Genomic DNA, 25,814 nt, shown 5'->3' with positions numbered 1-25,814 from the left:
CAGTCGCAGTGTGGCCTTTTCCGCAGAATTTATTGGGTGTTCATCCAGGTGTTGTGTGTTTATCCATGTTGTTGAGGGTTGGGCATGATTGATTCACAGCCTCATGGTTGGCACCTGTAACACTGGCTGGTGTAATACCGGCACTCAGTGAATGCTGGTTGAAGAAACAGGGGTTTCCCCTAGCAGGCAGCATCAACAGGCCTTCTGGGAGAATAGGGAAGCCAGTTCACATGGACTCCAAGCGCAGCAGACATAATTCCCTGTTAAGGTTACACTGTCCTGTAATCCTTGACCTCTCCTATCTCCCCTCCCCTCCTAGTCCCTCAAAACAGCAGTGTTGGGACTGGCACAGTAGCCTAGTGGCTAAAGTCCTCACCTTGCATGCACCAGGATCCCATATGGGCACTGGTTCGTGTTCCCGGCTGCCCCACTTCCCATCCAGCTCCCTGCTTGTGGCCTGGGAAAGCAGTCAAGGACAGCCCAAAACCTTGGAACCCTGCACCTGTGTGAGAGACCTGGAAAAGGATCTAGGATCCTGGCTTCGGATCAGCACAGCTCTGGCCGTTGCGGCCACTTGGGAATGGAAGATTGAATGGAAGATCTTCATCTTTGTCTCTCCTCCTCTCTGACTTTCAAATAAAAATAAAATATATCTTAAAAAAAATAAAACAGCAGTGTTTCCATACCCCCCTCAACTTACATCCTCCATCCAACAAAAACTCATGTTACAACAAAAACACCCCAGGGGAAGAGCAGAATGAAGATCACCCACTCTTCCCAAGGCTTCCTCTAGGTCTGTCAGTTTCCCAACCTGGATTGGATGGACCTGGGCGAGATGTTGGTGACAGTGACCCAGAAAAAGTATGATGCAGGCCTACGTCAGGGTAGCAGGAATGGAACAAGGTTGATGAGAGTGGGCTTGGTGTGATAACCTAGTGGCTAAATCCTCGCTTTGCACACACCAGGATCCCATGTGGGACACCACTTTGTGTCCCAGCGGCCCTGCTTCCCATCCAGCTCCCTTCCTGTGGCCTTGGAATGCATAGAAGATTGCCCAAAACCTTGGGACCTTGTACCCTTGTGGGAGATCCGAAAGAAGCTCCTGGCTCCAGCTTCAGATCAGCTCAGCTCTGGCTGTTGTAGCCACTTGGAGAGTGATCTACTAGATGGAAGATATTTTTCTCTGTCTCTCCTCTCTCCAAATCTGATTTTTCAATAAACGTAAGTAAATCTTTATAAAAAAGAAAAAAAATGTTGACAACTGACAGTCAGTCACTTATTTTAAATACTTGAGAAGTGGGTGGAGTAAAGTTGCCTCCTTACCACCATTCTACTGGATTCAGTTGACAAACAAGACCCGACCTAATCTGTGGGGAAGAAGACTATGTCCACATTTTCTTGACCTGCTTGAAGATGACAGGTGCGATGACTGATGAGGGAGGCTGGCTTCACACACACCAGAAGTTGATGCCAGGATATTTGATCTATCTGGGCACTCTGTTCCTTATTGTTTTCTACATCCACAGGCCAGGGAAAGTAGTTGCAACTCTCCAAGAATTGTGACAAATGCTCCTTTCTTGAGGGAACGACAACACAGTCTAATTTCCTGAGCTGTATTATTCCTGGAGGCAGGATTCTCTAGAGGACCAGGATTTTCTAGAGGAAAAAAAAAATCACTCTGGATTTGCTACTGCCTTGGTAAAGTCCTCACACTTCCCAAGCATTGGGGCACTTGTGTGTCAATTTCACACCAGCTGCACACCGAAAAAAAAAGTTCCACACAATAGGCGCTCAAGAGTTTGCTGGCTCACCAAGTTTCTCCACTGTAGATCTCTCTGATTCGGTCCCAGTCAACTGGCTGTGTACATAAACAGATTGGCCTGTGAAAAATCTAAGTGCCTTTAAGCATTCAGTTGCAATATTTCTTTACCCAAAGTTCCTGAAGTCAGGCTAACTGCTTTGGAAAGGATGCTGGTCCAGGGTGACAGCAAAGTCCTTGGATCACTTTTTTAGCTGTCTCAAGAGCATTGGAGTGGTTTTTGAATGGCCAGGAATGGTAAATCAGGACACACATGCCAAAAAGTTATCACCACCACCATCTTCATCATTCAACGCTGATGAGACAGGCGGTTTGAAGCTTCAATTTCCTCCTGGGCATTTAGACTCAGAGTTCATGTATAGAATCATGCAGGGCCACCCACACCAGCTCCTGAACCACACCAGGAAACATCCCTTGAGGTCCAGTCCCAGCAAAAAGAGGTGAGTGTTTTCTTGGTCATGAACCACAGAGATGAAGGGGCCTAAGGTTTGGGAAGGGTGGAGATGAGCAAGGCTTTGTTCTGCCTGGTAATCAGGAAAGGCTTCCTGGAGGGGTGAGACTTCCGGACCTGCCTGACTGGCCAGAGGGAACACCTGGCAAGGCTGAGCATGCAGCTGGCGTTGAGGGTTTGGCAGCAGGTGTGAGCTGACACAAAAGCAGGTGCAGAGGGCACTTCCCAAATAAAGGGCAGTGGGCAGAGGGAGAGATTTAAAAGGGGTTTTATTCTCTGATTGTAGATGCTCTGCAGAGCACTTGGATAACTTCAAGATACAGAAAGACATCCAGAGGCCCACTGCCCCAGGGAGACTGGAGTTCACTGTGCAGTATTTTTATCCAGTTTTCTTCCCAGTCCACATCTACATGTTACTGATCAGTTTATAACCCACTCGCCACTATATAACCTGCTTTTTTTTTTTAGCATATGAGGTAGGTATCTTTCTAGGTTGTTTAATTCTCTCAAGTGGGTGAATCTTATTCTGTTTGGAACACAGCATCATGATGTCCACTATCCCCCTCTTGAATATTTAGGTTGTTTCCAGTGTTTACAAATAACATGCTAAGTAGCTGGTATGTGAAGTATAGTAGCAGGAGGCTGGATGAAATGGGCAGTCCCAGCATAGAAAAGGATCATGCAGTTACATGGAGTCAGGCAGAGGAGGGCAGAGTGAGGACGGGGGAGCCACAGCCAAGGGCTGTCTTTCAGATGGACCTCCAGAGTATCAGCACCCAGGTGAGAAGGGAGACCAGCGTTGTCTCCAGTCAAGGACAGTCAAGTGCTGACATTTCAAATCCCTTCTTTTCAAGACCTATTTACGTATAAAATTCACTTGCTTAAAATATACAATTCAGCAATTTTTGGTATGTTGAGAGTTGTGCAACTATCATCAATAGTTCATTTAGAACATTTTTAAACACTCCCAAAAGAAATGCTAAACCTATTAGCCTCACTCCCCATTCCACACGCCTGTTCGCTGGGCCCCAGAGCTACATAACCACAAATCCATTCTCTCTTTGGGTTTGCCTATTTGGAACATTTCATGTACATGGGATTTGGTCTTTTATGGCAGGCTTCTTTTAATTAGCAGAATGTTTTCAAGGTTCATCCATATTGTAGCAGGTAGTATGACTTCAGGACTTGTTGTGGCTGATACCTCTTGAAGGAATATACCATGTTTCCTACCCATATGTTTCATCCGTTGATAAGCAGTTGGCTGGTTCCCTCTTCTTGGCTAAGCTGAGTAATGCTGTTAGAAATATTCATATACAAATTTTTAGACAAGCATTTTCATTTCTATTTGGCGTACATCTGGAACAAGAGTTACTAGGTCACATGGTAGCTCTGGGTTAAACATTTTGAGAGACTGCCCAAGTATGTTTCGAAGTGGCTGCCATTGACAGTGTATGAGAATTTTGATGTGTCCACATAGTCCCAAACACTTGCTATTATCTGCCTTCTTAATTTTAGTCTACTGGGTAGGAAATCATTTCTTAAAGTGTTTATGATTCAAATTTCCCTGATGACCAATGTTGTTGAGCATCTTTCAAGTGTGTTCTGGTAATTATTATCTTCATTGGAGAAATATATGCTCAAATTCTTTGCCATTTTTAAGTTGGAGTATTTGTCTTCATTATTGAAATATGAAAGCTTTTTTTAAAGATTTATTTTATTTTTAATTAGAAATTTAGATATACCGAGATGAGGAAGAGAATAGAGAGAAGGTTCTTCCATCTGCTGATTCACTCTCCAAGTGGCTGCAATGGTCGGAGCTGAGCTGATCCAAAGCCAGAAGCCAGGAGCTTCTTTCACTTCTGCTACACAGGTACAGGGTCCAAGGCTTTGGGCCATCCTCAACTGCTTTCCCAGGCCACAAGCAGGGGCTAGATGGGAAGTGAAGTGGCCGGGACATGAACCGGTGCCCATATGGGATCCTGGTGCGAGCAAGGTGAGGACTTTAGTCACTAAGCTACCGCCCTGGGCCCATGCAAAAGCTTTTAATGTGCATCCATTATCAACTATATGATTTTCAAATATTTTCTCTAATTCTGAAAGCGGTCTTTTTTTTTTTTTTTTTTTTTTACTCTTTTGATAGTTCCAAGATACAAAAATTTTTAAAAATCTTTTTATGCAGTGCAGTTTATCTGGTTTTTTTTTTTCTTGGTCTTTTCTACTTTTGATGGCCTAAGGAATCATTTCCTAAACCAGGATCATAGAGGATTACTCCTGTGTTTCCTCCTGCAAATCTTACAATTAGGCACTTCTACTTAGTTCTAAGATCATTTTGAGCTAAATTTTATATGTGGTATGAGGTAGGGCTGCCACTCCATTCTTTGGCTTATAGGTATCCAGCTGGCCTGGTATAAAAGTCAGCTTTTGGTCTTGATAAATTTTCCAGGTTAAAAAATAACATGCAGCCCTTCTCTCTGCATCATTTTCCAGAAAATGTTTTTGTGAAGAAGTACTCTCTGGGTCCCTGGCCAGACTTTGGTTCAAGGCCAGGATACCAAGGTGGACACTTTGATGGGCAGTGCTTCCCGTAGCGCACTATCCCACGGAGATTTGAGTGGCTGCCTCTGTCTTCCCTGCCAGAGCCTGGTGACATTCAGGTATGTTCAGCATTGTTGTGTTCAGTTCAGAGTCGCACATGTGGATTGCCCAGATCCTCCTTGTCTCAGAGCAAGCACTCTGGGCAGGGTGAAGGAGATGGCTGTCCCTGAGTGGGAAGAGCTGGAGGGTGGCTTCAGGCACTACGCGGCCTGCTACGGGAAGGTAATGGTGATTGATCTGATTTTGTCTTCTATCTGCCATTGGGTGTGGACAAGCAACAGGCCCTAGACTAATCTGGCATTCTTTACTTTGCTGTTGAGAGTCACGTGGGAGGGACGGTGACTTGCACATTTTTAGTGCTTCCTCTTTAAGGAAGGGCAGGGACAAAAACAATAACAGTTGGATGCATGTTGACAATGCACACTGTGCTGAACACTTCAGGTGGGCAAGGATTTCTGTTGCTGTGGTAACAAATTAGCCCCTAGCTTCAACGTGCTTCAGAACAACACCAGTGCATGCTGTTGAGGTTCTGGAGGTCAGTAGTTTAAAATGGGTGTTATGAGCATTCAAACAAGGTGTGGACAGGGTCACCACCCTTAGAGGCCATTTCCTGCGTTTTCCCGACTTCCTCATTCCTTGGGTTGTGGCTCCGCATTCCTCCACCCTCTCCCATCCTCTTCCCTCTTCACATCCTCACATCTTTCTTCCTGTCTCAAGATCCTTGGTGGATCGTGTTGGTATTATCCTTTTTGCTGCAATAAGGAGCATTCACAGGCTCCAGAGATTAGCATCTGGGTATTTGGGGGCTGTTACTCAGATCACTACAGCTGTTACCATGCACTCAGCAAATATCTGTAGCGTGGACGAGTGAGTGGAACTTATCTAAGCTCTTATTGGCTGCTGCACCCTGGATCTTCCCTTTTATGAACATGTTTTTGCCTTTGTGGTAAAGCATTGCTGATAGAGGAAACAGACATGTATGGGTCTTTTGCCTGTGGTGACAGGCTGCCTCACTGCCTACTTTCAATCTATCCTTCTACACCACTTGCCTCGCATCTGGTGAACCGTTCTCCCCCAAAACATGCAACTCCTCACAGTAAGTGCCAAAGCTACCATGCATGGGACTTATGTAAAATACTAATCATCACAGAGAATCATAGATAAACTGGGGTTCAAAGAGCTCAGGTACCAGCATGAAATTCACACAGCCAGAAAGTGAGGGTGCAGAGCTTGGATTGGAAGCCAGCGGCACTGTTTGTACAGCCCAGCCACCTGAACCCTGCAAAGGGCAGGCAAGAGGGCAGCCATTCATGTGGACGGTGGCAGGGACAAGTCAACCAGTTACAGCCCATCAAAACACTGTGCTGTACCTCAACAGGCACACGTGTGCTTCAGGCAATGTTATGGAATACCCAAGCTTTTTGAAAGAATTTCCCACCAATCTGTAAAAAAAAAAAAAGAAAAAAAGGAGGGGGAATGCTTTGGCAAACCATGTGCCTAGCACTGCTCTCTGGCATGCACCATTGCTCCAACTCAGATGTTCACTGGGTTTGAGTCTCAGCTCCTGAGTGGGGTTAGAAGTTCCTGGAGGACAAAAGCTAACTTCCTTCCTTCCAAGGCTGGACCCTGTGTCCATATCAGGAAAATAGCACACAGTTCATGAATTTGGCAAGATTTGTTAGTGATCTCTGCCCAAGTCAGCAATTCAGGTGGTTAACAAATGTGGTCCCTGCTCTCAAGACATTTTCTGTTGAGCTGGAGAGGCCAACCTTCTAGAATCTGCAAGACAGGAACATGCCTTAGACTCTCGATACACTGTTCAAAGCTCAGGACCTGCCACAGAGCTATAGAAGAAACGATAGGTCATTAACCACCAAACACAAAGGTTGATAAAATAGGGCAAATTTTGTGAAAAGCAACAACCTGTTCCTCTGGAAAGGCAGCATTGTGCTGATTAAAGAGCACACCTTGAAGTCACAAAGTACAAATTATTGATGTTGAAACCACCGTTTCCCAAGAGGGAAAAGTTGAAAACACAGCCACCTGCCCTAGATGCTTATCAGCTTTGTCGGAGAGTTTCAGGCCATGATCGATCAGACGTGAGGGTCACGCTGAGACCTGTAGCAACTCAAGGCAACCCAGGCTCCTTTGCCACACACTTGGGAGGGAAAGTTCTGGGCTTTTCAGTTTCATTTATTCATCAAATATTTACCAAGCTCACAGTGCCAGGGAGGGAGGGAGGAATGCGGAGAGAGAGAGCAGAGACCTTGCAATAAAGCAAGGATTCCCAATCCTGGCTGCTCCATGAATTAGCTGAGCAAGTTGGCAGGGGAAAAGCTTTCAGCTCCATGAGCCTCGGTCTTTGAATCCGTAACTCGGAGAGCTGCCCCTTGGCTTGCAGGAGGCTCCCCGCACTGAGGAAGAACTCCATAAATGCGCACTAGCAAGAAGTGGTGAACACAGGACATGATCCCGGATGTCAAGGAACTCCAAGTCTGCTGAAAGGTCCTACATGCTAGCCCGGAGGTGCCATGAGAACCATGGGCAGGACTGTTTTTAAAACTAACATTTACCGAACACTTGCCACATGCCAGACACTGCAGCAGGCCACTGTGCCTGGATAACCTCACTCGCCCAGCCCAACAGGTAGTACAGCAACAGTCGCCACATCCCCCCGTGTGGAGCCTGAGGCTTGAACAGTGGACGATGCGCAGCCAGCATCACAGAGCTCTGGAAGTGACAGAGGCAGGATTGGATGTGGATTTCACGGCACCAACCGTGAGACAGAGGAGCCAGGTGAGGCTGTGCAGGAGCAAGTGATGCTGCGGAGGAGAGAGGGGTATCCTAGAGCACAGGATTTGGAGGCCAGGCAGGAGGGAAGAGCGGAGGCATGATGCACAGGGGATACAGCAGCTCGTTCTGTGCAGGAGTTGCAGGTGTCTGTGCAAAGGATGAGGGACGGGGTGGCAGGGCTCTGGGTGGGTGGTACGAGGAGATGAGGCAGGGAGCGAGGGCAGGGCTGGGACACAGCAAGGCACGTAGACCTTCACCTGAAGGCACTGGATTCCCAGTGAAGGATGCTAAAGACTCAGAGCAGGCATGATCAGGCCACTTCGCAGCAACACCTCCTAGGCATCACGTCCATGCACGCCTTACCACCTCCCCTGCTAGCCAACGTGATCCTACAATTCAATGCTCACCTTAGCTGCTTTCAGCTTCCCACCCTGCCCGTGCTCAATGCCTTTGTTAAGCGCCTGAGTGATTCAGAGCGCAAGTGAATTTCACATCTCAGTTTATGAGTGTCTGAAGACTTGCATTTTGAGCTGCACTTAAGAAAACACGTGTATGTGGGGTGACTCATGGACCCGAATGTGAAAGGGAAAACAAGCAAAGCTTCTGGAAGCAAGCGTGGATGAATGCTGTCATGATTGCAAGTACTCCCCATGTAGAAATGGAAAGTGTTAGGCACACAAGATCGGGTTGGGGTTGGGCATTTAGGGCAATGCGTCAGCCTCCATTGGGGAGGCCCGCTTCTGCATCGGAGTCCCGACTGCTCTGCTCTGAATTCAACTTCCTGCTATGTGATCCTGGAAGGGAGAAGGTGGTGGCTCATACGTGGGTCCCTGCCGCCTACTTGGGAGACCCAGATAGTCTTAGGCTCCTGGCTTCAGCCAGGCCCCGTCTTAGCTGCTGTGGCTTTTGCGGGAGTGAACTAGCAGGGGGAACATCTTTCTCTGTCACTGTGTCTGTTCTCTCTCTTCTTTCTTCTCCATCACTCTGCATTTCAAATAAAACAAAAACAATTGAAAAAAAAAACAAGGTTGATTCATTAAAAATTAAAAAGCACTTCTAAAAGTCAATTTAAGGGCCTGGCACAGTAGCCTAGTGGCTAAAGTCCTTGCCTTGTGTGCACCAGGATCCCATATGGATGCCAGTTCGTGTCCTGGCAGTTCCATTTCCCATCCAGCTCCCTGCTTGTGGCCTGGGAAAGCAGTCAAGGACGGCCCACAGCCTTGGGAACCTGCACCTGTGTGGGGGACCTGGAAGAGGCTCCTGGCTCCTGGCTTTGGATCAGCTCAACTCCGGTCATTGCAGCCACTCTGGTAGTGAAACAGTGGATGGAAGATCTTCGTCTCTGTCTCTCCTCTTCTCTGTATATCTGACTTTCTAATAAAAATAAAATAAATCTTTTTAAAAATCAGTTTAAAAATCCAGATTTTTAAAGTGAAGCCAAACCTGAATAGTCTGCCCAATAACAATTTTTGAAAATCATTATCAGAAAACATATTACATGCTCAGTGTCATTTCTCACTAGAGAAATACGAGTTAAAACAATGTGCTATTGGGCCCAGCATGATAGCATAGTGGTTAAAGTTCTTGCTTTGCACACGCTAGGATCCCATATGGTCGCCGGTTCTAATCCTGGTGGCCCCGCTTCCCATCCAGCTCCCAGCTTGTGGCCTGGGAAAGCAGTCAAGAACAGCCCAAAGCCTTAGGACACTGCACCCATGTGGGAGACCCAGAGGAGCTCTTGGCTTCAGATTGGCTCAGCTCCAACCATTGCGTTCACTTGGGGAATGAACCATTGGATGGAAAGTCTTCCTCTCTGTATATCCGCCTTTCCAATACAAAAAATACAAAAACGAACAAACAAACAAAAACAATGTGCTATCAGTGCACATCACCAAAATGGGCGTGATTAAAAGACATGGCGTCAGTTACTGCAGAAGGCTCATCCTCGAACATTACTGACAGATGTATTATTCGCAACCACCACCAGGAAAACCTGTCAGGACTAACTCAAGCCAAACAGGAGAGCAATGTAATATATCCAATCAAGGATTTATTTGAGAATGCTCTTTATAGCTTTATTATAAGAACTGGAAACGTCCAAATATCCGTCAATAAGAAAATGGATGGATGAATGATAGGCGGTGGGAGGGGTTATCAGTGCCGTGGTGAAAATGCTGCTAGGAGCACCTATAGCCCTCTCGGTGCCTGGTCGGAGGCCTGGCTCTGCCAATGTACATCGTGGGAGGCAGCCGGTGACGGCCATGCGGCCTGGGAGACCGTCCGCCTGGGAGATCCTGGCTTCCACCTGGCCTGCCCAGCCCAGACTGTTGCAGACCCTGGAGGGACTGAATCAGCAGGTAGAAGATCTCTGCCTGTCTCTTTCTGTCTTTCTCTGTGTCATTCTGCCTTTTCGGGAACTTTTTAAAATTGTAGGGTAGTCACACAATGGGATACCCACAGCTATAAAGAAATAACTATTGCTGTAACAAGAAAGGGGGAGAATTTCAACCATAATACATTGAGTGAAAGAAGCCAAATACAGAGGTCTGAGAACAGAAAAGCAGATCAAATCCAATCAGAGCAGTGGATCCTCTGGGTGATTCTGACCAGAAGCTGACCTGAGGGAGACTTCGGCGTCTCAGGGATTGTCCTGTATCCTAGCAAGGATGTGATTTCACAGCTGGAGCTGAGCGGACAAGCCCACTGAGCCATGCACTTACTACAGTTAGTATGCTTGGTGTGCACTGCAGCTCAATCTAGATGTTTTTAAGATATAATAAATGTATTAAAGTTTACTTTCAAAACTTGCCAGTTAAGGAAGAGGTCTGGTGTCTTTCAGGGAAAAAAAAAAAAAAAGAACACAGAGGAATGGATTTAAATGTTTTAGAAAAATCAATTGCAGCCATGGTGCAGGAAGTAAAAGGGGCAGTATGGGGTGGGGAATGGAGGCGTCAGTTGAGGTGAGAGAACAGATACCACTCACCTAAGCCCAGCATTAGCATTGGAGACAACAACAAGGGAGGCGGCTGATGCAGGACGAGGGTGAGGTTCAAGGGGCACAGGCTGCAGAGCTGGAGAAACTAGATTTGTACTTGAAAGTCAAGTGGGCACTGGGCAAGGGTGCCACCAAGAGCAGGGCCCACGATGGCAGTGGTGACAGTCACTATGCTGCCAATGCATAGCATTTCCTGGACACCTGCTGAGTGCCAGAGGCCACGTGGGCACTTCCTCAGCATAATCTCATTCTGTCTCCATAGCCACTCACTCTATGGAAACTGCTAGGATTACCCCAGTCTTCAAGAGGACAAACTAAAGATATTCTGTCTCCTGGTCCAGCTTCCACGGCTGTGACCACGAGGCCTGCAGAAGGCTGTTCAGAAATCCAGTGAATTAAAGGAGTTGGATGACCTCACACACACTGAAACAGGTCTGAGGGTCAGGTGAATTACTTACAGGGCATAAACCCTACGGGAGACAAACAAGCTCAAACATCCAGTAGACTGGCTGGTACTCAAGCGGGAGAACAAACTTTTTAAGTTCATCTAAGACAATATACAACAGCCAAACTAAAAGTAGTGGGTGAGAAGTGCTAAGCAGAGCACCTGGGAAGGGGAGAGTGAAGGTTCTGGCCCTAGGACCTAGACTGAAGGCAGTTCCGGGGCAGCCAATGGCAGGCATTGTTACCTGGTCAACAGTTCAGAGGTTCCTTTGCAGGTCCTGCGAGATCATTCGGAATAAGTCATCTTCCTCCCAGGTGGAAATGACACATAGGCAGCAGAAGAAATCTTAAGCAAGACATTTGTTTCTTTCCCCACGTTCAAGGAAAATGGTACCAAAAAATGAATTTATCTTGGTGGCAAAAAAAAAAGTTGAAATTCATATCATTGTTTTACATGTATTTGTCAAAAAATGGTTTGATGATCACATATAAAACTTCAGGGAGTGTTTTTGGGGGCACCAACGATAGACCTACCTTTCAGTTCCAGTTCTTAATGAGCTTTTTAAAGTACTTCCTATTCACTGGGTACTTACTATGTGCCAGGCCTCATTGTGGGACACTGTGATAAATAAAACAGGACGCTACTGTCAAAGCCAAATAAGGTCAAAGCAAAGGATATTTTCATGGGCTGGCAAAGTAGGATTGCAGCCCATTGTCTGTACATTGGCTGGGGTGGTCAGGAGGCCTGGAAAGCAAAGGACAGGAAAATCCAGGCAAGTTGTTAGACAGCAAGTTAATTGATACTTCTGGTGTTCAGGGGCCTGGCAAGCTCTGATTGGTGAGCAGCCAAGCCTACTATATGAAGCTATTCTGAAAGCCATATTAACAGTGCTGCTTAGAAAACAAAACAAAACAAACAAACAAACAAACAAACAAACCCACAGAATCTTTAAGATACAGCAGGTGGTTTGGTGGGAATAGCCCAAGCGGCAGCTACTGGAATAGGTATTTTTGATCTGTTTTCCCCCTGGCCTATCAGCTTTGTTTTAAATGGGTGTGACTGGAAAGCTTTTATTTATATACTGAATTTTCATGGACATGCCTCTTGAAACCTGTGCTAGAATTAGAGGAGACACACAGAGTCCCCAAATAAGTATATATAACTCCAGATAGTGATAACATGTAACAAAGGAGAGGCAGCCTTGGGGCAGCATTGTCCCCGAAGGTAAGACCCTCTGAGCTCAAATGTAACTGCAATGAGAGAGCAAGCAGAGATGTGAGGAAAGAGATTTTAAGGAGACACCAACCCATGCAAAGGCCTTCCGATGAGTACAAGGTAGATCTGTTCAAAAAAGAGCAACAAGGCCAGCTTTGGAGGAGGGACATGGTGGGAAATGTGGCCTCGGAAGGCACATTCCATGGGCCTCTACAGGCCATGCGGAGGGCTGTGCCTTCTCTACCCTCTTCCCCCAGTTTTAAACCTGAAAGTGGCTTAACCTGATTACCTTAGAGGGAAAGGCAGATATACAGAGAGGAAGATCTTCTATCGATAATTCACTCCCCAAGTGACCACAATGGCTGGTGCTGCACTGATCCGAAGCCAGGAGACAGGAACTTCTTCCAGTTGTCCCACACGGGTACAGGGTCCCAAGGCTTTAGGCCATCCTCTACTACTTTCCCAGGCCACAAGCAGGAAGCTGGATGGGAAGTGGAGCTGCTGGGATTAGAACCGGTGCCCATATGGGATCCCGGTGTGTTCAAGGTGAGGACTTTAGCCGCTAGGCCACTGCGCCAGGCCCGGGAGAAATAATTCTAAGGGAGAAAGAGGAAAGCGGGGGAAGGACCCTGAAGGCTATTGCAGGAGAGGTGAAAGATGCCAGTCAGAAGGTTACTGGTGGAGGGTTCTGGAAGTAGCTGGATTTGGAGGATTTGCTGAATAGAATAAAGGGCTGCTCCTGCCCCTGGGAGAATGTTGGTGCTGCCATTTAACAGGGGGGAGCACTCAGGCATCAGGGATGAAGACAGGAGGTTATTTCCCTGTGTCTACAGAGTCCCAGCTGGGGACATCAGGGGGCTGCCTTCCAGACACACCTGCTGCAGGCTCCATGGGAGTTGTGGGCAGCAGACAGGAGATTCCCTTTCTCCCCATTAGCAAGCGTGCAGCAGGTACTTCCTGAGCCCACACTGTGAGTGTCGGGCCCTGGGGTGAGAGAGGGCTGCTCGCTCCAAGGAGCATTGTCACAATTCGATTAGTGCCCTGGGTTCCCAGATGCTTCTCTGACGGCGATGTAAATACACAGAACCAACTGGCGCATGTTATGAATACTGAGGCATTCTCTGACTCAGCAATTTGGAAGCACTTGGGATTTTCGGAAAGAACTATCTTTAGATTTGGACACGTGACAGACTGGCCCAATAAAGTGCCTAAAGACTACCTCAAAATGAATCAGAAGAGACTGTCTCCACCAAATGAATGTTTATGAAGAGCCAAGTTGGTGCCATGGAAAAGTTTACTGCACAGGAAGACTGGAGATTTGGGCCAGGGTCAGCTTTGGTCCTGCTGGGTCCAGTATATGGCCTTGACCTCAGGTTTCACTAAAATGGATTGGAAATTAGAGTTCCAAAAAGTTGTCAAGCTATTGTCTTCCTTGCAAAGCAGGCTTTCTTGTTCTTGGACTTCCTTGCAGTTATTATAAAAGCCTAAAGCCCCGAGGGCATTTGTCTCTTGACTCATTTTTCAAAGTAAAAGAACTTTTTTTTTTTTTCAAATGAAAATGGCTTACTTGTTTTCTTCTCCCCTGACTACAAAAAGGCTACATGACCCGTGCAGTGGGGGAAAGTGTAGGGAGCGTAAATTTCTGCAATGCCAGTCACATTGTGACGTCTGCTCTCACCTTTCTGTACCTGCGGCATCATCACACAGCAGGTGTCTAAACAACACTTGTTGAATGAGTGATTACTGTTCATCTTCTTTGGGCTTCAGATCACAAAAGGGAAAAAAAAAGTCTGAGACGAAACTGCCAGGATGTTATCAAATCTTAGATGACATGTTTCACAACAACGGTAGTTGATCTCTGATACATATGGAATGTGGGGGAACAATAACATTATATTCACCACTCTGATGGTGGTAAGTAATGTCCAGGGTTTGAGCAATATCAAGAAAGACTTCCAAGCAGTCTGAGGCTCCTGCCAGCAGTGGGAGGCAGGCTCCACCTCCTAACTTCCCCCTCCCACAACCAAGCCCTCCAGGGGAGCCTTGCTGGGCACCCAAATCCAGCCCACACTTTGTGTTGGCATGCTTCTCGGCAAGCCAACATGGCTTCCTCCTGGCCTCTGAATGAACTGAAGCTGGAGCCTGTCCGCAGCTCCACGCTTTCTCGCTCTCCAAAGGGAACTTTGCTCGTGTTGAAAAAACTTGAGTACTTGCAGAATCTCTGGCAGTTCTTCAGCTGCCACATCTGGTGTCATGCGCCTGTACCCGCAGGGCAGCCAGCTCGAGCTGAGGGAACATTTGTACCTTAGCTCCCCAGAACCCACCTCATCCCAAATCTGGCAGCTCATTTACTGATGACACTAGCTGATTATTGTGAAGCCTTTAGGGTGCACGTACTAAATACCAGTGACTGCACAAGCTCCTGGGGACACAGCTCCATCCGTGCTCCCAGACAGCAGGAGCCCAGGCTTTTCAACATGCAACAGGTGGTACAGCATGGCAAGCATGGCCTGGCTTTCTGGGAAAGTGGCCATAGGTGTCTTCAGGATCACATTCGAGCTGGCTTTTGAAGGATGGCTAGGAATTCATGCAGATGGAGTGGTGGACGATGTGGAAGACAGTGGGGGTGACAGCGAAAGGGAAGGCGAGCTACCTGTCCCCCATGAGCCTCTCAGCCTTATTCTGACAGATGCGCCGCGAGCCTGGGCACCTCGTCATCTCAGTGTTTCCTTCGTCAGGGAAACGGAAGAGACTGACTAATCCCCACTCAGCTCCAGTGACTTCAGTAAAGCAGCCCTTCCACACTGAGATAACAGTATCTGGCCATAATTCTGACCTTTGGAGCCTCTCCATTTTAGGACTTCCCAATCTTGAAAACGAGGCCAGCACTCCACGATCAGCAAGCAGTAGCTACCTTTGGTAGTGAACTTCCCATCGTTTATGTACCCCAACAACAAGCCACAGGTGAAACACTACACACACACAATAACGAATACGACTCAGAAAGTATTTATTAAGTGCCTATACTCGCACCCAACCTTCCATAGAAGAAAGGAGGCTTCTGATTGGCCGCTTCTGGCGACAGGCGGGGGCGTCGCGGAGAAATGACGCCACGCCGCGGCTCCTTAAAGGCGCCGGACCGGGCCCACGGGATGGCGCAGGCGCGTTCCGGGAGCTGGTGCTCGGAGCACGGGGAGCCGGGCCGGGCGGGTGCGCGCGCGGGGAGTGTGCGGCCGGGGCGCGCGCGGGGTCGGGGCGGGCCGGGCGCGATGGCCGAGGGCAGCGCCGTGTCGGACCCGCAGCACGCCGCGCGCCTGCTGCGAGCGCTCAGCTCTTTCCGCGAGGAGTCCCGCTTCTGCGACGCGCACCTGGTGCTCGACGGCGAGGAGATCCCGGTGCAGAAGAACATCCTGGCGGCCGCCAGCCCCTACATCAGGTGAGGCGTGTCGCCGCCGCCCGACGCCCCGGCCGGGCCTCCGAGGCCCCTACGAGCCGGGCGGCGCCGGCCTCGAGCCCTGGGCCCAGCGGGCGAGTCCCCCCGCTCAAGTTTACCCGGACGCGCGGTGGGGCCGGGCTGCATGGTCCCCCGGCCCGAGCACCTCGGGGCGAGCTCTCAGGGTTCTCGACCCCCGACCTGGCCGCAAGCCTCGGCGCTTCAAAACTCCCGCGTGACACCCAGCTGGACGCGGCTTGACAGCTCGACTCACCGGGTTAATAAAAATGGCTGATGGACGGGCGCTGATCGCAGTGTAGCCGATCTTGCAAGGAGGCTGCTACCTCTGAGCCACGACCCTGCAAACTGGGTTGCTCTTTTAACAAAGGGGAGTAGCCAGACTGCCCATTCAGCTGCTTAACTATAGACGAGTGGTCGAGAATGGCTCTAGGATGGACAGATCAGAAGAAGCAGAAGGATGTGTGTCTTACTCCTGGTGCCCTGTCCAGGCAGAAGTCAGCACTCGGACTGGGTTTCAGCCTGGGGTCGGTAGACTCAGTCTGTCGGTGCTAACTTAGAAGCATTCCAAGGACTCCTGGAACTGGGCGCTTCTGCTGGCTCTCAGATGAATTCCTCCCCGTGTGGGCTTAAGAGGGAGGAGAAGTCTTTTATGGTATGGAATTCGGGCTGCCCGTGTATCTGACAGCCTATAGCCATTCGGGGCATCTGCGTCTTGGGAGAAATGCCCAGGAAAGCTCCTGTGGCTGCTTTGTGGTGGAGCTCTTCTAAATGGCACGGGTTAGTTTACAAGATGGAGAGTGCAGCTTTCCACGCACACACTGTCAGTCCCCACTCGAGCACTTCGCACTGTAAGACACCTACAGTTCACTCCTGGGCTTGGTTGGTCTTTCCCAGACACCAAGTCTAGCTCTGTGAGGCCCGGAATGACTCCTCCTGTTGGCTGTGGTACTTAATCCTCACACTGAGTGACTCCCTTGCTTTGCTGGCCCCTAGGGCGTTGGCTTCGCTATCCAGTTAGACAGTCCCTTTTCCCCATGTGACCAGAGCGCTGGACTCGGTGGGCGCACCTGCTCGCGGGGTCCAGCTTGTGTTCATGAGCTGTGGGTAGATGAAGGGCTGCTCACTAGTCTACACTGATGAGTAAAGCTCATCTTCATCTCACTTAGTCTCTGATGCCCTGCACAGGGATCTATCTACGAAGTAGTTCCTGCTGGATTAGCTTTCCTGCCATCCGCTCTGCCAAGTGGGGGCTCAGCGGGAGCCTTAGTGGTTGAAGTAGGATTAGACTCCTGGCTTCTGCTGCCTCCTCGCCTTTGTCCATACCCGGTTGTGCCATTGCTTGTATTTCACTGCTCTTTGTAAACTCCAGCACTGGCTTACAGGACGTTACAATGTAAATGCTTGGCCAGCACTTTGACACACTGACTCATTTTTATTTTATTTTTCAACCATCTCTTGTCATTGATTGGGCAGATATTTTTGATGTCTTGTGAATAAACATGAATCAGTCAATATGTGATTTTTCAATGACAGATTAATTGCTTCCAATTTGTTTTGCTGTTGGGATGGTAGAATGTTATTGTGGTTCTTCTAAATAATCCATTTTAAGGCTATTTTAAAGCGGTTGGAAGCATCTGTTTTAGTACTTACCTGCAAATAAGCAGTTTAGTAATGTAATAAGAATAAAGGTGGGATTTTACATCTATTTTGTTTACATGGCACTTTAGAGAATGTAGTGAAACAAGATGAATTTTTGTGTCCTAGAGCTTGTGTTTCTTATCTTTCCCTTTGAAGCTTAAGCCTTTAGCCCTGACTTCATTAATATGTAAATTGGATATTCAGAAGTTTGGTAGTCTCTGAAGTTTGATAAAAAACTAGGTTAGCCTGATTGCTGAATGTTGTAAATTGTATGGTTTAGAGGCCATGTTACTGGCTAACCCTCCCATTGTGCAAGTGCCAGGATTCCATATTGGCACCGGTTCATGTCCCAGCTGCTCCACTTCCCATCCAGCTCCAAGAATGGCCCAAAACCTTGGGACCTGCATCCATGTGGCAGACCCACAAGAAGCTCCTGGATCCTGGCTCAGCTCTAGCTGATCCAATTACCGGGCAGTGAACCAGCAAATGGAAGATCTTTCTCTCTGTCTCTCCTTCTCTTTATAACTTTTCATTTCCAATAAAAATAACTAAGTTCTAAAAAGAAAAAAAGAAGAAACCATGTTACATATGCTTGCTGTCGGCTTAAGAAAGGAAACTCATCCAAGTTTGCCACACTAGGACTTGAACCATTTTGGGGATGCTTTCTCCTTACAGTAGAAACACCTTTTAACCTAAGTCACTGTGCTTCAACTTCAGCATTTGTTGTTCCTCCTAACAGTTTTAGTAAGCATGCCACATTAGAAATAGTTCAGAAGGCACCAGAAGACTCAAACTTCAGTAGCAAAGTCCTAATGAGAACTGAACGAGGCCCAGCAGCTCTGGGTTGCCCAGTCTGTGTCATGTAGGAGGTGGGAGGTGGGGGTGGTGATGTGTCTTAACAGTCTGGGAAGCCAGGTAGAGCCCACCGAATCTTTGGTCAACTCTGCATTCCCTTACTTGCTTATCCTGACCCCTAGATGACATCTTCCCTTTGGCTTATTGGGAGAACTGAATCTTTCTGGAGCTATTGACCTTTAAGAACGTTGATGCCAAATGCATAGATATGACAAAGACCAATTGAGGTTTGTTCTTAGCAACCCTGGGGCTTTCTGGGACCAAGCCCCCTGAGGCCTGAGTTTCTCCTGAGTCTGCAACATGGATGAGGATCCCAAGGCTTTGGGCCATCCTTGGAGCTGGAGGGGAAGGCAGATTTATGAAGAGAAGGTAAGATCAAAAGAGAAGGTCTTGGGCCTGGCGCAATAGCCTAGTGCCTAATCCTCACTTTGCATGTGCTATGATCCTATATAGTAACCAATTTGTGTCCCAGCTGCTCCACTTCCCTTCTAGCTCCCTGCTTGTGGCCTGGGAAAGCGGCAGAAGATGGGCCAAAGCTTTGGGACCCTGTAACCACATGGAAGACCTGGAAGAAGCTCCTGACTCCTGACTTTGGATCAGCTCAGTGCTGACTGTTGCAGCCACTTCGGGAGTGAACCAGTGGTCAGAAGATCTATCTCTCATCTCTGAATCTGCCTTTCCAATAAAAGTAAATAGGTCTGGAAGGAAAGAGGGAATGAAAGGAGGGAAGAAGAGAAAGGAGGAAGGCTAGAGAAAGAAAGAATGGAAGGAAGGAAGGAGCGGAGGAAGGGTCTTCCATCTACCGGGTCACTCCCCAAAGAGCTGCAACCAGGACACAAACTGGCAACCAGGACATAAACTGATGCCTGTGTGGGATGCAGGTGCCAGCAGGTGCTGGGCGGGATCCCTTGCTTTCACAGCTTGCAGAGTCAGCTTTGCTGAGGCTCTTCAGCCGGCCCAGTCGTACTGAGCTGACGGGCTCAGCCCCTCATCTCTCATGAGCTGCGATCCCTGGGACTGGGAAGGAACCCCCATGTGCTGCAGTGGTTCTGTCCAGGTTCTTGGTCCTGTGTTCTTTTGGGGGGGGACCTGCTACCAAGTTAGCTTACTTGACTTTCCATCGTGGGCGGTGCAGGGAAGGTAAGACTTCTAAGATTTTTCATTCCTTTGACGAGTCAGCTAACAATGTCAGTGACTTATTCTACAATTTTCTTGTTTAGAGAAAGCGGATCTAGTAAGAGTAGCTAGCTATTCTCCAGTCCAACCTGATCACCTTGCACAGCTGTTCTGGGCCCTCGCTTCCTCTTCTGAGACGTGAACTTGGTTAGGCTGCATGCAAAGTCAACCCCCTCGAAGCTCCCTGCTGTTTTGGTTGGCTTCATGGGATCTGTCGCGGTGCTTTCTTGTGTCACTTAAAGTGTATTTGCGCTGGGGCAGTGCGTGCCTTTTCCCAGCCACACAGGGCTTTCATGGGTATTTGGCTGTGTAAGTCCTTCCTTGTGACGTTGTGTAGGAACAAGCACTTTTTTTTTTAAGATTTATTTACTTTTATTACAAAGTCAGATGTACAGAGAGGAGGAGAGACAGAGAGGAAGATCTTCCGTCCAATGATTCACTCCCCAAGTGACCGCAATGGCTGGTGCTGCACTGATCCGAAGCCAGAAGCTTCCTCCAGGTCTCCCACACGGGTGCAGGGTCCCACGGCTTGGACCGTCCTCGACTGCTTTCCCGGGCCACATGCAGGGAGCTGGATGGGAAGTGGAGCTGCTGGGATTAGAACAGGCACCCATATGGGATCCCGGGCGTGTTCAAGGTGAGGACTTTAGCCGCTAGGCCACAACACCAGGCCCACAAGCACTTTTTTGAATGTTGTTAATCTGGCTATGTTCCAAGGCCTCATTATTGATGATGTGGTTTTGCCATTTGAAGCTAGAATTGAAAAGTGCTTGCAGAGATTGGCGTGCTCTGCATGGGATGTGCCCCCTCGGAATGATGTGGAATTGCTCTTTTCTTCCCATTGGCTATTGGAAATTTGTTGATGCTGTCTGTTGTGTATGGCAAAGGTCGTTATTTCCCAAATTCTTTGTCATGACTGATTTCTATGAAGACTGAGTAATGCTTCCTTGAAAACGTGCAGGGACAGTCCCCTCCCGTCATCCCCTGTAGCAGAGGTGAGCGGTGAGGTGCCAGCATCCCAGAGCGTACTCAGCACCGTTTCTGCCTGCTCTTGGGCCATTGTTAATCTTTTCATTCCCTTGGGCTTCAAGCTCAGTGTCTCGCTTGTCTGTAAGCAGTTCCTGAGTGATTGTCGTCGGATCGTGAGCAGTGGATTAGCCTGAGTTTCTCAGTGGGCAGGAGTTCAGTTAGAAACTCCAGGCTGAGTGTCTTCCTGAAACACGACTGCTAAGATCATGAAATCAGCTCCCCCGTATCCCCCGTCTCCTGGTGGACTCTGGTGATGGGATGAAGTTGGGTCTGCATATGTTTTCATTGGATCTAGGCCCTGTTTGTTTTCAACTGCGCACAGTAGCGCGTCCCCAACAACTGCATAGAAAATGACATCCACCCCAAAGGCCTCACTGGTTAAAATGAAAGGTTTTTTTTTTTTTAATGAAAGTTTTAAAACTACTTTTTCTGTTTTTTGTTTCCGCTCTGTATTTTCAGTTTTGTTTGATGAAGCCTCATGCTTAGGGAAGTTTTTCCAGAATAATGGAGACTGTTCCTTTTCAGGTGATCAGAGAATTGTTGATTCAGGCTTCTCTGCAAGTCAAACCCTTGTCAACTGGCCCTCTGAGCCCAGTGTTCTTTCAGTTGATGGGTATCCATACGTTCACGTGACAGTGGGTGCTGTGTGTGTAGCCATGTGTCCTCTAAATCTAGAAGGTTTTTGGATGGTTTCAAATGACGAAACAAATCAATAAACCCCTTGTCTGACCAACGAGGGACACAAACGGAGCTGAGCGCTCTGCTTCACGGCGCTTCCCCAGGGGTGGTTATCCTGAGCAGCGGGGAGGGGTCAGATGGGAAAGCCAGGGCCAGCAGTACCGCTGTCTCGTTCAGAGGTCTACACTGCCAGCTATTTAGTGCTTCCCCTGTAAGTTTCTTCCATTGTTGGTGAGATCATTTTTGTTATACAAATTAGAGATCTGAAGAAAACGCTTTTCCACACCACTGCTCTGATTCCTCAGGATTCGGATTTGGGTGGTATCGAACCAGCATCCACGCTTCAGAGCCACTTCATTCATTGTTTAAAGTGTTATCCAGTTCTCATGATGTCAAGGTGGGACTTGAAATCTCTTTATGAGCCATAAAGAAAACATAATTAGGACAAAGAAGGAGTCATTGGCGATGGGCACCAAGCCATGTGTCCTCCAGGAGCCACATCAGCCTTCTGAAGGACCACGTAGGACTATCATTTTGCATACGAGAGCTGTAATATAAATGAATAATTTGTAAGTGGGGATTCTGGGTTAAGGGTGGAGATGCGGAGGAGGGCAGTGTGACGGGCCGCAGCCTGTGGTTGCAGTGTTGACTTTTCTCTGGCTCCTTTGTGAGTCCAAAGGAGGAAGGGAATCAAAGGCTCGGTGAAGGTGACGTGCTGGCCGGGCAGCAGGTGCAGGCCAAGTGTCCCTCCAGAAGGTTCGCCACTCAGCTGCAGCTCTGCCCCCAAGCACGGAAGAGCAGTTGAGTCATCTTTGCTGGTGCTTCTTGCCGCAGAGTGCCTTAGCTGTAGAAGGATGCTCAGGTTTCTGCCGCCAGTGCTTTGTGGAAATACTCTTGTGAATTTATTTCATTTTTTGAAAGGTAGAGAGAGTGAAAGCACAGAGAAAGATATCTTCCATCTGCTGGTTCATTCCCCCAAATGCCTTTAGCAACGAGGACTGGGCCAAGCTAAAACTGGAAGGCGGGAACTCTCCCACCTGGGTGGCAGAGACCCAAAATCTCGGACCCGTCCCTGCTCCTCCCAGGATGCATGCTGACAGGAAAGCTGGGATCAGGACAGCGCCAAGCCTTGGACCTAGACACTCCCATATGGGACTTGGGCATCCTAAGCAACATCTTAATTGTTACCCCAAATACACGTTCCCTCTCTAGCAAGTGCCTTGCCTCACCAAAGAAGCATTATGGGAATAATTTGAAATGTGAATATATAGCATTTTGGCTTTGACTAATGAGGTGGGAGGATTTTTTTAAATCTGTTAAATATTTTTAAAATGAGATAATTAAAGAAAATAAGATCTTGGCAACTTATTTTGTTAGATAAAACAAGCACAACATTCAGGCATAAATCTTTGAGAAGTGGCAGATATTGAAAATGGAAGATGAAAGTTTTAAAAGTCCAACTGTTGAATAATGGAATGTAGACCAGTAACATCTCATTTATTTTTCTTTTTAAGTTAATGCACACCATTATCATCCATGTATATAGAAATTCAAGAGTATGTATGTGTGTGTGTTCTAAAGATTTACTTATTTTTGGGCTCAGTGTGATAGCCTAGTGGCTAAAGTGCTTGCCTTGAATGTGCCAGGATCCCATATGGGCACCAGTTTGTATCCTAGCTGCTTCACTTCCCTTCCAGTCCCCTGCTTGTGGCCTGGAAAAGCAGCAGAGGACAGCTCAAAGCCTTGGGAGACATGGGCAGCTTCTGGCTTCGGATCTACTGAGCCCTAGCTGTTGTAGCCATGTGGGGAGTGAACCAGCAGACAGATCTTTCTCTCTGTCTCTTGTCTCTCTGTAAATCTGAGTTTTCAAGGAATTGGATCAGAAGTAGGACAGCTGGGACATGAACTAGTGCCCATTTGGCATGCCAGCCACAGACAGAGGCTTAGCCTACCCTGCTATTGCACCAACCCCGCAAGCAAGCAGTTGTAAAGAACATTGGTGCTTATGACTTTTATGATAGATAACATGGTAGATAATGTGGAAGCATAGTTTTCCAGCCAAGTCAGCAACCAGCTGCCCATGTCTCTAAAACATGATAAATTGGAAGTATTGTTGAGTTCATGATACTTGCAGACTTCTGTCACTTAGGTGGTTTGTTTAGTGCCTGAGCTGGACGGATGCCTCACACAGAGGGTATGGGGTGGGTCTGTCTCCTGCAACACCTACTGAGTGCTCTCCTCACAGAGGGTGTGGGGTTGGTCTGTCTCCTGCAACACCTACTGAGTGCTCTCCAGAAATAAAGCACAAGTTGCAAACAGTTGGTTTGTCAGGAGCACTGGAGTCCTTAGGAGGAGAGCTTTGCTCTTTGTAGGCTCTGTGTCGTCTAACAAAATGGTTGGCCAGGATGTATTTCCCTTTGAAAGGAATGTCGCCAGTCACCACTGAGCCGTTCTCCTCTGCAGGACCCCCGTCTCCCACATGGTCTTCTATTTGGTTAGGAAAGGGAACGGTTTCCCACAGGACTTGCAGCCGTCTTCCTGAGTGAGGGTCAGTGTGGGATTTCAGAGCTTCCCGTGGTGGTCCGAGATGGGGGCTGGTGGTGCTGCTCTGCCTCCCCGCTTGGGCAGCTGCTGTTGCCAGTGAGCAAAGCTGGAAACTAATCCTGCTGTCAGCAGGGAGGGAGTCACGTCCTTGCTGCACCTATGTGGTCCCAGAGTCCAGGTGGTTGCTACGTTTCCCCTATGCTCCTCTTCGGAACTTACAGGAAAAGCTCACGCACTGTCACGGCTGCTGGGACATGCTTTGGAGATGTCCTCAGAGCCCCAACTCGCATGCTTGGGGCTCCTCTGCACCAGTGACAGCTCATGGTGCAGAAGTAAGCCTGGTGTAAAGTTGCTGAAGCATACCATAGATTATTTCATCACAACACGGGGACCTTGTCTGTAATTAGTACCAGTTGTTTGGGGGGTTGCCTAGAGGTTTAGTCATTCATGCAGCAAACACAGGGCGGAGGTAGCTGGCCACAGCTGCTAGAGATGGTGGTGAACCACAGTGTAGGTGCCAGGGGTCTACATTCCAGTCATTTGCAGGGTGGGCTGCCCTCCCAGGTGCCACGTGCTCAGGTGCTGAGTGCTGTTGCAGTTTATGCCTGGTGTGCCCGCATGCAGAGTCCGCTCAGCCTGCACGTATGTAGGCATCTGCCAGTGCCCTGACTTTATTCTCCCTGGGACTGTGAAGGAGGTGAGTACAGCACTGTGCTCTCTCTGCTCCAGCTGACGTTTGCTTCCAAATGAGATCAGATCTTCCCCATAACATTTCCCTGAGTGGCTAACTATGTGGGGGTGTGGGGAAAAGGGACAGAAAACTAATTTTATGGCACAGCTTAGTTTGAACTGGAATTTAGGTTTCCTTTTAAGGATTATGCCTGAGCGGCAGTAGGCTTAGTTGTTTTTGTTTTTATTTTTTACATGTATTTTATTTAGTTAAAAGGCAGTGACAAAAAGGGGGACACAGAGAGTTCATTCTACTTGTTCGCTCCCCAGATGGGTGCAATGGCCAGGTCTGGGCCAGGCCGAAGTCAGGAGCTAGGGGCTGCTTCTGGCTTTCTCGTCTGTGTGGCAGGGACCGAAGTCCTGGAGTCTGCTGCTCTTTCCAGATGTGCACCATCAGGGAGCCGGGCACAGCAGCTGAGCCCACACTCCAACCCAGGCGCTGGTACAGGATGTGGAGCTCCCAAGCAGAGTCTTCCTGCTGCAGCAAATATCCATCCGTGAGTGCTGTATGCTCGCCCTGGCTGCAGTCTTGAAGCTGAGTAATGTTACGGGAGCCCTGTGCAATGGCTCAACTGGCTAATCTTCCTGCAAGTACCAGCATACCAAGTGGGCACCAGTTGGTGTGCCAGCTGCTCCACTTCCATCCAGCACCTTGCCTGTGGCCTGGGAAAGCAACATCAGAGGACCCAAAGCCTTGGGACCTTGCACCCACTTGGGAGACCTGGAAGAAGCTCCTGGCTCCTGGCTTCAGATCAGCTCAGCTCTAGCATCTGTGGCCATTGAGGAGCAGATGGAAAATCTTTTTTTTTTTTTTTTTTTTTTTTGGCCTCTCCTTTTCTCTGGAAATCTGCCTCTCAAAAAAAAAAAAGAAGGAAGTGAGTTATGAAAATGAAAGTTGAGTAGGAGGGGGGCCATTTCTGAAGCTGCTGCAATGTTCAGACAGGAAATGGGTGGCCTGGAGTTAGAGTTGGTGGGGGAATGGGGGTGAAGTGGCCGCGTTATGGATATTCAGCACTGGAACTTGCTGGAGAGAAGTGGAGTCGTGTGTGGCACCCAGGCCCGCTGCTGCTTGCTATGCCCGGTAATCAGTGCCTCTCCCCACTTCCTGTCGGGGTTAGAATAAGGAAAGAATCTACTCTCACATTTTATAACTTAGTTGTGAAAATGTCGTTTTGTTTTTAGAGTTGTTGATTTACCTGTTTGAGTGACAGAGCTCCCACCCACTGGTTCACGCCCCGGATGCCTGCAACATACCCAGTTGGGCCAGCATGAACCGAGGAACTGAGTGGGGAGCCCAGGGTGGATCTCCTGTTGGGGAGGCGGGGCCTCGAGTCCTTGGGACATCACTGTTTGCCGAGAAGTTAGATTCAGGAGTCAGACCAGGGCTTGAGTCCAGCA

The 25,814-nt window shown here is 48.4% G+C and overlaps 1 protein-coding gene across 7 annotated transcripts in view; it reads left to right on the top strand.

Moving 5' to 3' along the window:
- Positions 1-15,566: 15,566 nt before the first annotated feature.
- GAN (gigaxonin) overlaps positions 15,567-25,814 on the top strand; it is a 47,629-nt gene continuing 37,381 nt past the window's right edge. For 6 of the 7 annotated variants that reach the window (XR_005884110.1, XR_005884112.1, XR_005884111.1 and 3 more), the window contains exon 1: positions 15,567-15,749. Coding sequence is in view for 3 of the 7 variants with exons in the window: in XM_040982318.1 (XP_040838252.1) it covers positions 15,583-15,749 (167 nt within the window). In the remaining 4 variants the exon portion in view is untranslated. The remainder of the gene's footprint in view (positions 15,750-25,814) is intronic. The other variant, XM_040982320.1, reaches the window with a different exon arrangement.

Source organism: Ochotona curzoniae, unplaced genomic scaffold (assembly GCF_017591425.1).
Source record: "Ochotona curzoniae isolate NIBS_2020 unplaced genomic scaffold, NIBS_Ocur_1.0 contig_3622, whole genome shotgun sequence".
Taxonomy (NCBI): Eukaryota; Metazoa; Chordata; class Mammalia; order Lagomorpha; family Ochotonidae; genus Ochotona; species Ochotona curzoniae.
The sequence above is the reverse complement of the archived record's forward strand: the minus strand, read 5'-3'. Positions and strand labels throughout refer to the sequence as shown.